At 41.0% G+C, this 16,785-nt stretch overlaps 1 protein-coding gene across 2 annotated transcripts in view; it reads right to left on the bottom strand.

Annotated features, from left to right (window-relative positions):
• FRAS1 (Fraser extracellular matrix complex subunit 1) overlaps positions 1–16,785 on the bottom strand; it is a 730,981-nt gene that overhangs the window by 159,850 nt on the left and 554,346 nt on the right. For both annotated transcript variants that reach the window (XM_068233564.1, XM_068233565.1), the window contains 4 exons: positions 11,834–11,971; positions 11,680–11,712; positions 4,759–4,890; positions 73–198 (listed from right to left, as the gene is read on the bottom strand). In XM_068233564.1, coding sequence (XP_068089665.1) covers positions 73–198; positions 4,759–4,890; positions 11,680–11,712; positions 11,834–11,971 — 429 coding nt within the window. The remainder of the gene's footprint in view (positions 1–72; positions 199–4,758; positions 4,891–11,679; positions 11,713–11,833; positions 11,972–16,785) is intronic.

The raw sequence follows: 16,785 nt of genomic DNA, 5'->3' as shown, positions 1-16,785 counted from the left end.
CAGATGATCCAGCCTAGACCTGAACATTCAACATCTGTTTGTATTGAGATATTTAAATGACATGGTCCTTACCTGCACTCATGGGAGTTTGTATGCCAGCTTCAGACTTCACAAGAATACCATAGCGAGGTGGCTCCACAAGTTCATATAAGAGATCTTCCGGAGCGGTGTCAGTGTCAGTTACTGTTAGCTGCATTCCTGCATAAAGGAGACATTGAATTCCGGTTATATACAGGTCCTTCTCAAAAAATTAGCATATTGTGATAAAGTTCATTATTTTCTGTAATGTACTGATAAACAGACTTTCATATATTTTAGATTCATTACACACAACTGAAGTAGTTCAAGCCTTTTATTGTTTTAATATTGATAATTTTGCCATACAGCTCATGAAAACCCAAAATTCCTATCTCAAAAATTAGCATATCATGAAAAGGTTCTCTAAACAAGTTATTAACCTAATCATCTGAATCAACTAATTAACTCTAAACACCTGTAAAAGATTCCTGAGACTTTTAAAAACTCCCAGCCTGGTTCATTACTCAAAACCGCAATCATGGGTAAGACTGCCGACCTGACTGCTGTCCAGAAGGCCATCATTGTCACCCTCAAGCAAGAGGGTAAGACACAGAAAGAAATTTCTGAACGAATAGCCTGTTCCCACAGTGCTGTATCAAGGCACCTCAGTGGGAAGTCTGTGGGAAGGAAAAAGTGTGGCAGAAAACGCTGCACAACGAGAAGAGGTGACCGGACCCTGAGGAAGATTGTGGAGAAGGACCGATTCCAGACCTTGGGGGATTTGCGGAAGCAGTGAACTGAGTCTGGAGTAGAAACATCCAGAGCCACCGTGTACAGGCGTGTGCAGGAAATGGGCTACAGGTGCCGCATTTTCCAGGTCAAGCCACTTTTGAACCAGAACAGCGGCAGAAGCGCCTGACCTGGGCTACAGAGAAGCGGCACTGGACTGTTGCTCAGTGGTCCAAAGTACTTTTTTCGGATGAAAGCAACTTTTGCACGTCATTCGGAAATCAAGATGCCAGAGTGTGGAGGAAGACTGGCGAGAGGGAAATGCCAAAATGCCTGAAGTACAGTGTCAAGTAACCACAGTCAGTGATGGTCTGGGGTGCCATGTCAGCTGCTGGTGTTGGTCCACTGTGTTTTATCAAGGGCAGGGTCAATGCAGCTAGCTATCAGGAGATTTTGGAGCACTTCATGCTTCCATCTGCTGAAAAGCTTTATGGAGATGAAGATTTCATTTTTCAGCATGACCTGGCACCTGCTCACAGTGCCAAAACTACTGGTAAATGGTTTACTGACCATGGTATTACTGTGCTCAATTGGCCTGCCAACTCTCCTGACCTGAACCCCATACAGAATCTGTGGGATATTGTGAAGAGAAAGTTGAGAGACGCAAGACCCAACACTCTGGATGAGCTTAAGGCTGCTATCGAAGCATCCTGGGCCTCCATAACACCTGAGCAGTGCCACAGGCTGATTGCCTCCATGCCACGCCACATTGAAGCAGTCATTTCTGCAAAAGGATTCCCGACCAAGTATTGAGTGCATAATTGAGAATAGTTATTTGAAGGTTGAATTTTTTTGTTTTAAAAACACTTTTCTTTTATTGGTCGGATTAAATATGCTAATTTTTTTGAGATAGGAATTTGGGTTTTCATGAGCTGTATGCCAAAATCATCAATATTAAAACAATAAAAGGCTTGAACTACTTCAGTTGTGTGTAATGAATCTAAAATATATGAAAGTCTAATGTTTATTAGTACATTACAGAAAATAATGAACTTTATCACAATATGCTATTTTTTGGAGAAGGACCTGTATAAGCTTTGAAGAGGAACTCCAGTGACAATAATGTAATAAAAAAAGGGCTTCATTTTTATAATTATGATGTATAAATGATTTAGTCAGTGTTTGCCCATTGTAAAATCTTTTAAATCCCTGATTTACATTCTGACATTTATTACATGGTGCCATTTTTACTGTTGGCAGGTGATGTCGCTGCTGCATGCTTTTTTAGCAGTTGGAAACAGCTGTAAACAGCTATTTCCCACAATGCAACAAGGTTCACAGACAGGAAACTGCCAGGAGTATGTACTCAGAATTTCTTTGTGGGAGGGGTTTCACCACAATATCAGCCATACAGCGCCCCCTGATGGTCTGTTTGGGAAAAGGAATAGATTTCTCATGTAAAAGGGGGTATCAGCTACTGATTGGGATAAAGTTCAATTCTTGGTCGGAGTTTCTCTTTAAGCTTATTGTTTATTTATCTCTAAGTTAGCCAATAAATGGTATAATCCTGATTCAAAACCTCTTGCTTTTACTGATGGCTAACATGGTACAACATTCTACTGCTTCTACTTACAGTCATTCATTAAACAGTAATATTAACTCCTTATTTCAAGGCCTTATTTTATCCTGGATATTGTAAGTCCTAGTGAGCTGTGCTTCTGGGAATTAAAAATAAACTTGTATAGTCATACCCAGAGTCCACTTGGAAACTTTTGGTCCCAGAGCCTTCTGTCATGCTGCCCCTACGTTTTGGAACTCCTTACCTCAACAGATCAGGACAGCTCCATCCCTGGACGTGTTTAAATCCAGACTGAAAACCCACCTGTTCAGTTTGGCATTTGCAGAAATATAACTTTTGTTCTGTGAATACTTCATCCTACTAATTACTGAATCTGAGAGAGCCTAAGCGCTTTGAGTCCTATGGGAGAAAACGCTATAGAAATGTTATTGTATTGTATTGTATTGTATTATATGTTTTCTCTTGTTATCTGTATTTTTCTATAGTACTGATTATTATTAGTATCATTTAGTATTTATATAGCGCTGACTTCTTCTGCAGCTCTTTTACAGAGTACATAGTCACTAGCTGTCCCTCAGAGGAGCTCACAATCTAATCCCTACCATAGTAATGGTCCAGGGCTAGTTGGGGGTGGTGTGTGGGGGGAATCCAATGAAATTATCTGTATGTTTTTGTGATCTGGGAGTGCTCGGAGGAAATCCAAGCAAATACGGGGAGAACATACAAACTCCATGAAGATAGTGCCCTGGCTGGGATTCTAACTGGGGGTGCAACTAAAAATCTTAACATTTACTATGCATCCTGTACACTCTCTGCTTTCACTATGTAATCAGTGAATCTTTTAAGCTTTGGAATTGTAACGATGACAGATGCACTGTCTGCTACAATAGGGATTTATCAGGGTTTTGGGAAAAGCCCATAACAGCTGCTTCCCACTATTCTTTTGTAACAACTGGGAGAATTCTAGGGGAACATTTGTTTGATCGCAAAGTAGTAATATATCTTTCAATTTGAATTGCAACTTTAATAACATTTTAAAATGCTTTGTAACTTTGGAAAATGAGAAAAAGTCAGAATGCACCACATGATGATTTTTTTTAATTCAATCAAAAATCTAATTCTTTTATCTTTATGCCAATCACCCCCACTTTTTAATACCTATTTCACCTCTAATGTTTGATATTTATTTATAGTTATACATACATATATATATATATATATTATATTATATAAATTAATGACTGTATGACTACACATGGGTTATGAGCCAATTATCTCAGTTTACAGCTATTGGTCCGTTGTTATTGCCTGATGAAGCAGGATCAAACCTGCGAAACCCGTTGCATATTTGGAGTTCATAAATATAATATATTGACTGTCTTTACTACAGTCGTTGTGTGTCCACTTGGAGGAGGTAAGTCCACCACTACCTCCTCTATTTACCAAGAATTTGGTTTTTAAGCTCATTTAGCTTCCTTTTATCCTTTTGGCGCCTCTGTTCTCCTGCATAAAAATCTAATTCTGTATAGCAGAGTGAAAACTGCTGATAAGTAATAAGACAAGTGTGGCATCTGCAGACCTATCCATGTTTAATACTCTCCTATTTTCTTTGCAAATATCTCTCCTATTACTGGGCAAATGGCAAAGAGGAAGATCCTGCAAGGCATAGTCTCAACTGTTTTTTTTTACTCCACTGTAGGTCATTCACGTTACTGTTTAATGGCACAAGGGTTGGCAGAGAAGAGATCTGCTAATATTCATATAATCAATGATAGAAAAGAACTTTAATAGAAAACTTTGTTTGGCTATAGATCTGCTAAAGCCTGGTACACACATCTACTTTTGATTTGCCAATGATTGGTCAATTATACCCCTTCTAGTATCTGAGCTTAGTATGAGAGCTTACCTACACAATGTGCTCATAGAATTCAAAATCAGTTGGCCATCATACTGCATGGAGGTGGTACAATTGATCAGTGATTGGCCAATCAAAATTGTATGTGTGTATGCACCCTTAAAGGTTCAACTGTGATATTGATTACTGGGATACAGTTTTGATTCCAAAATGATAAACGCACTCACAGCATGAAAAAAATACCCATGCAATAAAAAATATTGTGCACAAGGTAAAAGCATTCCTACAGACTGTTAGCCCCACATATGCAAAATTAAGCAAGAACAAAAAAAAAGACTGACTTTCATTTCCAAAAAGACAATAAAAATCAGCTGGTTTATTGCAATGCAAGTCTAAATATCCCTTGTATTTGTTTCTTAGAGTTTCAATTATAGTTTTTAAACTCTTTTACAAGAACGATAAATTACTTTTCTCATTTATATTGACCAGGCTTTCTGCATTTATAAACCTGCAGTCTGAATAATTTTGGTACTGATAGGTAATAAAACATTTATGAAAGTAAATGTTGGTTTCTAACCAATTGGGGTTCTTCCTCCTTGTGTGACCTCAAGGAATGGAGCAGTGATCTGGAACACAGGAGGTTGCTGTTCATTTGAAAGCAGATGAATTGTAAAGGGCATCTCAGCTGTGGTGAACTCGCCATCTGAAACTAGAGAGAAAACAAAAACACTAAAGAGCACTCAGATTAAATGCACAATCCAAATGTCAGACTATCTCAGTTTACCTATTGTATCATTGCACAGCGAGGCATACATCATTTTTTCTAAGCGAAAATATTATGTTCCTCTTTATTGCCTGCTGTTTGCAATAAGACATTTCAGGACAGAACTGTCATTGTTCTAAAGTCAGGAACAAAACGCATGGTTTATGTAATTCATGTGCATAAGGCCCGGTTCACATTAGCGTTCGCTATCCGGATTTTCCGGATCTGATCCGGACCGCATACTGTAGAAACGGAACGTACGTTCCGCATAGCAATGCAAAGGCTATGTGGACGTTCACATACGTACGTTCCGTAAAGTATGGAGCCGGACCGGATCCGGACTCCGGACTCTTTTCCAACATGCGCTATTTTTTGTGTCCGGATCTCCGGCCCACGCATCCTGACCGGAGCCTGACCTGAGCCTGACAGCACCATCAGGAACACAGAAACCAATGGGAAACGTAAGGCACAGAACACACTGCCTACAAAAACCTGACGTTCTACCCCACTTCCTATGCGTATCCAAGCGGCCATTTCGGATGGGGACACATGGGCCAAGCATGTCTGGAGTGGAGCAGCAGTGACAGACGTGCTGGAGCTGTTTGGCAGAATGTCGGAGGTGGAAGTGAGGCCTACAGCGGAGGAACCTGATTGTACATGTGCACCAGGTGCACCTTCTGCTGACCCGAACATTTTTTATGTATATTTAACTATTTTTTGCCCACGGATCCGGATGGCAGCCTGATGCATGCCTGATACAAACTGACCGGATCCGGATCGGATCCGGATCGGAACCGTACGGTTCTGATCAGGCTCCGGTCAGGATCCGATCAGGATCCGGTCCGTTTACTTGCCAAAACGCAAGTGTGAACGGGGCCTTACTGATATCACAGTTTCAATTCTTGATCTACCTTCTGCACTTATACAATACCACTTAAAAAGTGTCAGAAAATGTGATCTCCGTTATTTTGACCATGATGTGATTGTTGATGCCTGGTGACCTGGTTTGAGTGCTTGATGTAACTACCTCCAAGAAAGAAGATACCCACGTAGAGGGGGGGAATTAAGTGGGACAAACATAGGCTTGAAGCATATATCATAAAATTACATGCAAATACTTTCATTGGTACCCAGTTAAAGGAGGGACATTAGATCTAAAACATGTAAATACATGCATCAATAAAACCATTTACATTAACCTTCATAGAGCTTTTATAGAGATATGTAATGCATATAAATAACAGCATTATTTTTATTATTATTATTTAGTATTTATATAGCGCCGACATCTTCTGCAGCACTGTACAGAGTATATAGTCTTGTCACCAACTGTCCCTCGGAGGAGCTCACAATCTAGTCCCTACCATAGTCATATATCTATATTGTGTAGTGTATGTCTTGTAGTCTAGGGACAATTTAGGGGGGAAGCCAATTAACTTATCTGTATGTTTTTGGGATGTGGGTGAAAACCAGAGTGCTAGTTTGAGTATACCACATCCCAAAGATGAGCTGGGCCATAACAGTTGTGTAGGCATTTGTCTTCAATTTATAGGAAGACTCAATAGACCAGTGTTTCACAAACCCATCTTCGTGACTACCCAACAGTGCAGGATTTGCAGACAACCTTACCTACGCACAAGTGGGGTAATAAATGTCTCAACTACATGGAATCCACCTAGCCAAGACCTTAATTACTCCACCTGTGCATACAGTAACTCAGATAATGGCCTCAATTCACTAAGCTTATCTCCTGTCTTTAATAACGTTTCCATAGTTATCACCATGGTGATAAGGCATGCACTATTCAGGAAACATTTTACCTCAGGCAAACCTAAAGTTAACTCTTCTGTCTTTAAAATAACTGCAGAATTCTTAATTCTTAAGTCCATGCACCAGGAAGTCTACCAAAAAATCCAAGACCTCAAGGTATAATCCATACAGCAGTAGGAAATTCCAGACCTGCACCTGGATTTATTGTAATGGCCACAAGCTCAGCGGATCGTTCATAAACAGCCTTATCAGTCCGCCGACAGTGTGTACACACGCACTACTGTCGGCTAAAGACCACCCAGCGGGAGGGTCCGACAGACCCGTCGTTGCCGCTGGTAGTGCGTGTGTATGCACCTCACCAGAAACTCGTTCCTCTTTGACCGCCAGTGGTACCATCAGGAGGTCGGCACTGCCATGGGGACCCCAGTGGCCCCCACTTATGCCCGCCTCTTCATGGGCCACTGGGAGGCAAATTACATCTATTCTTCGAGGAACGGATTTCTGGAGCGGATTAAACTCTGGATCCGTTTTATTGACGACATCTTAATTGTCTGGCAGGGTTCTAGTGATGAATTTGAATCATTCATGGGATATCTAAATAATAACAACGTAAACATGGCATTTACCCATAATTGGGGTGATCAGCAAATGGTCTTCCTTGACTTAGAAATTGTGGTAAGGAATGGGGGCCTTTTGACGAAAACGTTCAGAAAAGAAACAGCAGTTAATTCCTTGTTAAGTGCAGCTAGCTATCACCCTTCAACTACCATCAAGAGTCTTCCCTATAGCCAATTCCTCCGCTTGAGGAGGAATGCAAGTACTTGGGAAGATTTCCTTAGCCAGTCTGAGGATTTAAAAAATAGACTAAAAAAGAGGGGTTACCAAGAATTGGTGATTGATCAAGCTTTTGAGAAAGCAGCTAATAAAGACAGGCGATCACTGTTGACCCCAAAAAGAAGATCACAAAAGGGCCCATTAAATCGTTTCTACATGCATTTTTCATACTCACCTATGTACGAAAACATCAAAAAGATCATTAAAAATAATTGGTGGATTATCAAACAGGATAAACTATTGCAAGATAGAAGTAGCATTCCTCCATGTATATCCTACAGAAGGGCCCCAAATTTAAAGGACAAATTAATTCATAGCGAATTTGTAAGTCCAACTAGTCAGACTTGGCTTGGTGATATGCGCCCGATTGGAAATTTTAAATGCCACCATTGCTCTTGCTGTAACTTTTTGTTGGAAGGAAAGCAATTCACACACTGTGGACGATCGTGCAAAATTAAACAGTTTATAAATTGCAGAACCAGGGGTGTAATTTACGCCCTGGTATGTCCTTGTACGCGTATCTATGTGGGGGAGACCACTAATATGCTCAAGGACCGCTATCAAGCACATTGCAGATCTATCCACAGTGGTGAAGGCTCCCCTCGAGTAATTGAGCATATGCGGCAAATGCATGGCGGTGATGTCACCAAGCTTAAATTTTTGGGTCTGGAACAGATAAAGAGGGATAGAAGAGGGGGTGATTGGCATAGGAAAGTGCTCCAAAGGGAAAGTTATTGGATCTCCTATTTTGATGCTGTTGGTCCGTTAGGACTGAATGAGAGAAATAATCTCTCGGTCTTTATCTAAATATATTTACTGTATAGGGTATCCCGGTTTTTTATAATTCTATCTTAAGTGATGTTGTGTACACACTCAAAAAGAATCTTAACGAAATTCTATAAATGTTTTCCCTTTTAGGTCTGGATCACACTGGGTCCACCATATATTGAGGGGTGGTGAGTTGTATCATCAGTAATGTTAATTGTTTGATATAATTAGCCTGTTTGTTTTCCTGTTAATTTTCCCTCCCCCACCCTCTAAGATTATTATTTCTATGATCTTTTCAGGTTATCAGCGGATTGTGTGTGATTTCGGACCTATGGGGAAAGTAATTTTTAATACACCCTGGTGGCAATATCGGTCCCCCATTGTTTTTTTTGTTTTTTTTTTTTAAATTTGGCCAAACTATACTGTAGTGTAATTTTTTACCACAAGATGGAGCCAGTAGGCGCTTTAGCTCATGCCAACAGTTGGTCGCATTAAATGACGCGTTCACGCATATAGGGTCGCATACGCTGACACGCTCCATGCTTAGTCCCTCTTATGAACGCGTATTTCCGGCCGCATGCGCCGGAAGTGACGTTTTTTTGGCAACCACGAAACCGGAAGTGGACGCCACTAGCGTGCGTTCCAAGCTTTGGCCGCATGCACTCGAGATGGAGGCGGATTGATTTGCCACTGGGGTAAGTGGTATACTATTTAAGTAGGGATAGGGGAAGGAAGCGTTTGGTCCTGACGATGCGCCACATGTGTTAAGGCGCGAAACGGCTGTAGATCCTTTGCTGCTTGTACCTCTCTCCACATTGCTGGTCTGTAACTTTGCTTATTGATTTTAAACTGCATTAATAAAATGACGTTTTAGCTGGATGTGCACCATCGCTTTCTCTCGACTTTTCGTGTGTATGCACCTTAAGTTTTCTCTTCCCTTATTATCTCAAGCATGATCTTAGTGAATTGAGGCCAATGACAGTTTACAACTGTGGTGAGGAAAAAGGCATCTCGGAAGTGGTGTGTGCACCTGTCAAGTGGTAAAAGTCTGTCTTATAGACACACCTCTTCCGAGTGAAAACACGGTGCTGTATCGCTGTCGTGTTCACACATAATTAAGCTTGTGACCATTAAAATAAATCCAGATGGAGGTCTGGAATTTCCTACTGCTGTATGAATTATACCTTGAGGTCTTGGATTTTTTGGTAACTTCCTGGTGCATGGAAATTTGTAGGTTTCAGACTCCGTTGCATACAAACTGGTAAGCCAGAACCTTGCTTCTTTCCTAAACTATCCTCATTCACTTTAGATGAGCCAAAATTGATGGGGATAGATGGTGATGGGGCAAGATGATGTACCCATGTAAACATCAACTCAGAAGGCACAGTATGCAGAGTCATGTTGGGTTTCACTAATTTCAGACAAGGACAGGAAACTGAAGCTGCAGTGGGCACAGGTTTAATAATCTAATTCATCAAAACTAAACTGAATAGGCAGGGAAAATATACTCTGGTCTAATAAATCTTGATTTCTTCTGAGGCACACAGTTAGAAGGGTCAGAATTTCTATAAACAGCATGAATCTATGGACCACTCATGCACTACTGCATGTTGTCAGCACTCCAGTCTGGTGATAGATTGGGGAGATGATAAAACAGGAGATTTGTAGCATGAATGAGCAGCTAAAAAATAAGTCATATGCCAAAATAAACTAAAATCTTACAGAAACGTTTGCACCATTTTGTGGAATCCACAGACCTGAGGCAGTTTTAAAGGGACCCTATGCATTATAACTATAGTGTTCCTAATACACTTAGTGAAATGAGTGCATATACACCTGCTGTAAGAATTGCTAAAGGGAGGGCTCCATTGTACTCAGCCTTCCATTTCCAGGCGTGGACTGATTGTGCCTAGGCCTGGCAGCACATTTAGTAATGTTTTATATGGGTCAAGAACACTGAAATCATTCAGGAACAAATGATGGCATTTTGCAGTGATTGTAGATTCAGATTTACAGTGATCAGCCATAGGTTTCCAGTCGTCTGTGGTCTGCACAGTAACTTCAATTGTAAATGCTCAGTGCTCTAAAAATCACTTGTGCTGATAATATCTCGCATCAACAAAGGCTCTTTTGATTGGTATCTACTATTTTTATCAGTCATTAGCAGTCATTCTTGTATCTTGACTGTGATGCTGTTCTTTGTAGAATTATCCTTGCATTTTATATATTTTGGTTTATTTTATTTTCTTCCTACAGCTTGAAAATCTTCTCCGAGTTGTATGTTTTAAAGATGAACTAAAGTCATAAAACAAACCAAACCTGCAAAATATTTATAGAGGACAACAGAGGCTTTCCATAATATGCTACCCCATTTACATATTAATAATTAGAAGATGTTCCACAGTATACAGCCGTTAAGGACAATAGTCAGAGACAAATCACTGCACCTCTCCACAGGCAAATGTATTTCTAAGTAAGCAGTGTCAGCCTCCATGCACACTCAGTATTTTAGGTAGTACTTGTCCTCTCCTAAATCACCTCCCCCAATCTTGTTTGTGGCTGGCTGCCCAACAAAAAGGAAGCAAGACACAACGTCCACTTTCAGTCACAACTAATTGCCTGCAAAATAAATCTTGTCTGCATTCTGCAATTCATATATAAATTTGTAATGTCACTTGGGAGCGGTTCTGGAGGTGTGTTCTGGAGGTGTGTTTAGCTTCTAAGGGTACAATGGTTAATTTGCATATATTCAGCAGTGATGCACTGGGAGACATCTCAAGCTCACTCCAACCTGAATTATCGCAAATTCTTTCTGTTTTAGGAAAGCAAACTTTTGTTTTTCTTAACATCTTAGTAAGGGGGCTTTTAGGACCATTGTAGTCCCTTACACACTCCAATGAGTTCTGGGTCACCATGAGCTTGCTGGTTAGTCTGTACCTCTCAGATTTACAAGCCCTACTCCATAGAGCCAAATTAATCCATGCCATGCACTGATAAGGATCAAACAATCCGAAACAGTCTGTATGCATGTTGGATTATTATGGCTCTGTACAAATTAACAAGCTGACACATCATTGCATTCCAGCGGTCCTAGAGGTGTGTTTAGCTTCTAAGGGTGCAATGGTTAATTTGCATATATTCAGCAGTGATGCACTGGGAGACATCTCAAGCTCACTCCAACCTGAATTATCGCAAATTCTTTCTGTTTTAGGAAAGCAAACTTTTGTTTTACTTGGGACATTTGTAAAGCATTTTATTCGTTTACTGCAGTAACTGAGATCATTTGCTTATAATTAAGAATAATAGTAAAAAAAATACGTTTATATGCTATTCATAACAATGACTGTGCACAGATGATATTACCTGTAAAGAAGAAATTCACTGTTTCTGGGAGACCTACAATATACAAAACACCACAGTTACATACCACATAACAGTAGGATAGGAAATGCAATAGAAGAAAAACATGAATTGGTCTAAAAACTGTCCACATATGATAAAAGGAAGGTAATTTTACCTGTGAACGAGAAGTCCATAATCTCTCTCATGTGTGGTGCTGCTCTTGGTGGACGATACATAATATTGCCTTGATTTATATCAGATTGTGTGAAGTATCTTACAGGTGAGCGAGGCCTGTCCTTGTGCTCCAGGGTACCTTTAAATTGACCAGAATGGAAATATGAGCACTAATCTATTACATTTTTAAAATGAAGGGTTGGTACATTTTTCACTGCACTCTTTCTGCAAGTGCCTCGTTATATTCTATTTCTCAGAAAAATGAATTTCAGTCTTTATCATCTGCATGGTACTTTGAATAACTGGAATGAGACATTTCGGAAAGTTATTTAACATTCATAAACTATACAAGGAATTATTTATACCATTATCATGTATATCATTTATTACCTACTGAAAACTCCTGGTATCTCTAAAATATGGAGAGGAAAATGCATTCCTAATGTACTGTAGACCTATTTTGACTTTTGTTGTAAATAGAAAGGTTGAAAGACTGGCCAGATGGAAAGAGGACAAATGCACCACTGCAGTAATTACTGCTTTTACTGGAGTGTCAGGCTCCTCAAAGCTTTACAAGGTTAGACAATAATACTCTGAATGATCCCATAATGCCTATATAGATGCTTTATGTTCAAAGCTAGCTGATGTTACTGGTCCCTACAAGCAATTAGGAAACGTACATAAAGAAGATAGAAATACATAGGTTTCATTACAGTTTTCAAGCCGTGAGCCAGTTATTTTACTGTTAAGGTGCCCATACATTACTTGAGTTGCAGCATCAATCGCTGGTAGATTCAAAGACGTGCACATTCATACTGCGCATGCGTGAGCCAGGGCAGTGGAAGTACTTGGGGATGCAAGTACTTCCAAAGGCTTTTCAAAGACTCCTAAAGAGCTTGCATATCTAGGAAGTTTAACGTGGGTTAGTGCAGGAGCAATGGGCAGCACAAGGGAATAGGAAGGCTCTTTATAATCCAGAGCCTTCCCTCTTCTTAGTTATGTATCAAACTTGAAGTGAGTCTCCTTACTTGAGGTTTGCTTTAACCTAGTATAAACCTGAAGCAGTTTGTTAAGACAAGTAACCCATCCTGATAGATAAGTATACAGTAGATAGTTTTGGGTTTCAGAGAGGTCAGGGAAACTTAGTATTAGCTGAGGTTGGTGTCTTTTGGTCAGTGCTACGGCCAAGTATTTATCTGTTAATTAGGTCTGGTAGAACTATAAAGGTTGAAGTTGGTAAGTGGATATGGTTTATGCTAAGCAGAAGGAAAAGGGAAACTTAGTGAGAGGATAGGATCCAAGGTTAATGCTAGTTTAAGCAATGGCTTAAGGAAAGGAAAGAGAGTTGACAGAGGCCACAGGAAATAATTTATTAATTTGATATCTCACGCCAAGAGCAAATGGCATCAAAAGACCAGAGTAAAACTAAATCACACATACAAAAAGAAGCTAAGAAAATCTATTTTTCCACAAGCACTATCTGTATCTGTCCCAGTGTAATTCGCATAGTATCCTCTAGTAGTAAATCACCCCCAAAAAACAGGCATTGCATGGCTACTTGGCCAGCCTGAGCTGTGGTGAGTTTAGGATTGGGTATATTGAAAAAATAAGAACACACATCTACGAAGGAGTGGAGGAGATGATTTTACCACGGACACCATGGGAAGGCAGTATCTGCGCATCATATCATTGAACCAACATCTACTCACGCACATGCACATTTCCCCCAACAAACAAGGAAAACAATTACATTCAGAGCAAAACGTAAAACTAGATGAGAATGTATGGTCATAAAATAAAGAGCTTTGACTTAAGTATAACATGGAATAAATATTCATATACGTTGGTTGTATTTCTTATGTGACTAGATGGTAAGTGCGCATGCAGAAGAGTGGGAAGTAAATAGTCAATCTAAATGCAATGTTATTTTGGTGAAACCTCACTGTGAGAATGTGATGTGTGAGGAGAATTTAATTCAGCTGACACATGAATGACTTATCCAGTAAACTCCCCACTGTGATTCTGCACCACTTTATTAATCCCCAACATTTTAGGCAGCTACTTAATTAAGTTCAATAAAGAATGATTTAGTATAAATCCTTGTTATTAGACATTACGTTCAGGCAATTTATATTGCTTGACTCCACTGCAACAAAGCACTAGAAAACTACTATGTGGCAAAGATTTCCTCTGCAGAATATGAATCTGTCTTTCAGTCATTATTTTATCCTGGCAGCATACTGTATGTGCACAACACTTTCTTCTGGAAGTTATTGATAAATGCTTCCCAACTGTGTTTTTTAAGTTGTATTTTTAGACAGCAGCAAAGAATAACTGGTGTCTGTGAGAATCTGCTCAGCTGCCTGCCCTGTGCAGACAGGCAGCGTTTTGACCACTGTTCACGTCTGCATTCTGCAGGTCTCTTTAAGAGAGACTTTCTGTCAGTTCTGCAGCTTGTGTTGCTGAGAAATTTGCATACATTAGTCATGCAAATCCATTAACTGCCTTCTTTTGATGACTAGCACTATAAAAGCATTCTGCTCCCAGAATGCTTTGCTGGACATTTCCCTTCCATGGTCTGTTCCTGATGGACACTGCTGGAGTGTCAGCCATTCTCGTTTTTTGAAGTTATCTTAGTGTAATTCGTGGGGATGCACTAGGCAGTTCCCTAGTGCAGTTAGGATTGCATTATCTGTTTTGCCTGTTCCGTCTGTCTTGTGTTTGGATCGCACAAGCCCTAGCGTTAGCGGCTGTGGATCCTTCTGATTGAGTCTGGAGTGTAGGTTGGAACAGCGGTTGTTTCTGCCTACCTCATCTGTTCTGTCTGCCGTGTGTTTGGATCCTTCTGTTCTGTCTCCTGGGATCGCGCTAGCTACTTTTCGCTAGCGCTGGTGATCCTTCTGTTCTGTCTCCTGGGATCGCGCTAGCTACTTTTTGCTAGCGCTGGTGATCCTTCTGTTCTGTCTTCTGGGATCGCGCTAGCTACTTTTCGCTAGCGCTGGGGATCCTTCTGTTCTGTCTTCTGGGATCGCGCTAGCCACTTTTCGCTAGCGCTGGGGATCCTTCTGTTCTGCTACTCTGTACCTGGATCGCGCTAGCCACTTTTCGCTAGTGCTGTGAATCCTATCTCTCGCTTGTCCCTGTTTTCGTGTGTCTGTCTTGTCTGATTCGAAACGCTTGCTGTAGGCTCGGTGAGGTAACCGTTAAGCAAGCGCTCGCGTTCTCTGTTTCATGTTTGTCTGTCTTTGGTTAGTTAGGCGTGCTTGTCTCTGTTGTGCGTAACACGCGGAGACCGCGCACGAACGCGTGCACTGTTGCGAATGAGTGCGGTGTTCGCGTTCAGCTAGCATTTGTTATTTTCTTTATCTTTCTCTTTGTATGATTTGCTGTGCCTTTGCTACCCTTGTGCTCTGTCCTGCTCAGTCTTGTGTCGCTATTGGCAATCGCCATTCTTGCGATTGCGTTTCCTACTTCGTTTCCGCCGTTGTGTGTTCGCCGTCGCTGGGTGGCGACTAATTTGGTGGGCACACATTGGTTCTGTCCTTTTGCTCTGTTCCCTGTGGGCTATCCAGCCCTGCCTGATTGTACCTTGTCCCGGATCTGTACAATTCCCATTTGGCATCTGTGGCTGTGCAGCGGCTGTGTTCGCCTGCACTCCACAGCGCCATCTGCCGGTGGGAATTGCCCTCTGCGGGTGCATAGCACCTAGCCTGGGTGTCCGCAATAATACGCTTGTGGAGGAAATCCGCCACGTCAGCGCACGTCTGGTGCGCTGACCACGGAGACGATTCCACAATCGTTACAGAATGTCCAGCCAAACCAAAATTCCCAGGGCAGAGGGAACCTTCGATTTTGTTCAGATGTCATTGCCTGAGGCAAAGGCATATGTGGATCCTATTATAGGTAGGATCGCACACTACATTAAAGCAGTTAAAAAGTCTGTCCTCGTTCCTGACCCCAACCCATATGGAGATTACCTAGATACTGGGTTGTTTGAACCGCCATTTGCCTCATGGGAGATTGGGGCCTTGTTGGAAGAGTTTGATTTCGATTGGAAAGCCTTTTGCGATTTTTATATCGCAAAGAGCGCGGATGACCTGAATGATTGTCTCGACTCTATGTACCTTTTGATCGATTCTGATGAATGTGATGAGTGTGATGTGGATCTGGTGATTTATGTGTGGCAGGCTATTTTGGACGAATTGCACACACACCAACCAATTATTTCCAATAAAGAGACACCATTGTCACATGATTATTCCTGTCTTTCTGGGGTAAAGCAAGTGAGTTTGGACACTGTGCGACCTGAAATGAATGGGTGTGCCTTGACTGTGGACACCTGCATGAATTCTGATGGAGTTTCTCCCGTTTGTTTAGAGGTTAAATCTGTGCGATCTGATGCCGGTTTCTCAGATGTTCCTGTCGATTGTGATCGGCGTGAGTGTGTCAGCTTTGTCAATGATTTGTGGGATCCCTTGTCATGTAAAAACAGATCTTCTCTCAGTACTACTTTAAGATCCTCCATCTATGATCTCGCTATGGGGAAAATTCCCAAACGATGCAGTTTCAAGAGTAAAATTAATATGATTCCTCATGTTGTTGTCACAACTTCCCCTAACATTGTTCAGTATGAATGCTCAGACCTAGTCAGGTGTGAATGGGAGCCCCCGTTCCAGAAAAAACAGCTCGAAGCGTTGGTGTATGAATTGGAGAACGATTCAGAGTCGTTTTGTGAGTACTACATTGCCAGAAGTGAATCTGTCTTGAGAGCATGTATAAGTTATGCTTCCGCCTTAAGAGAAAAAAAGGGGTGTGAATTTGACTTCGTGAGTCCGCTGATTTGTATGTGGAAAATGATTCTGAATGAATTACGTGTACGTCATTCAGGTGACGTTTGTAAAGATACATTGTCAGCTGGCGTTTCTGAGATCCAGCAATCCAGCCTGGAGACCT

The sequence above is a fragment of the Hyperolius riggenbachi genome, chromosome 1, assembly GCF_040937935.1.
Source record: "Hyperolius riggenbachi isolate aHypRig1 chromosome 1, aHypRig1.pri, whole genome shotgun sequence".
Classification (NCBI taxonomy): Eukaryota; Metazoa; Chordata; class Amphibia; order Anura; family Hyperoliidae; genus Hyperolius; species Hyperolius riggenbachi.
Note: the sequence above shows the minus strand (reverse complement) of the source record. Positions and strands in the feature narration are given on the sequence as shown.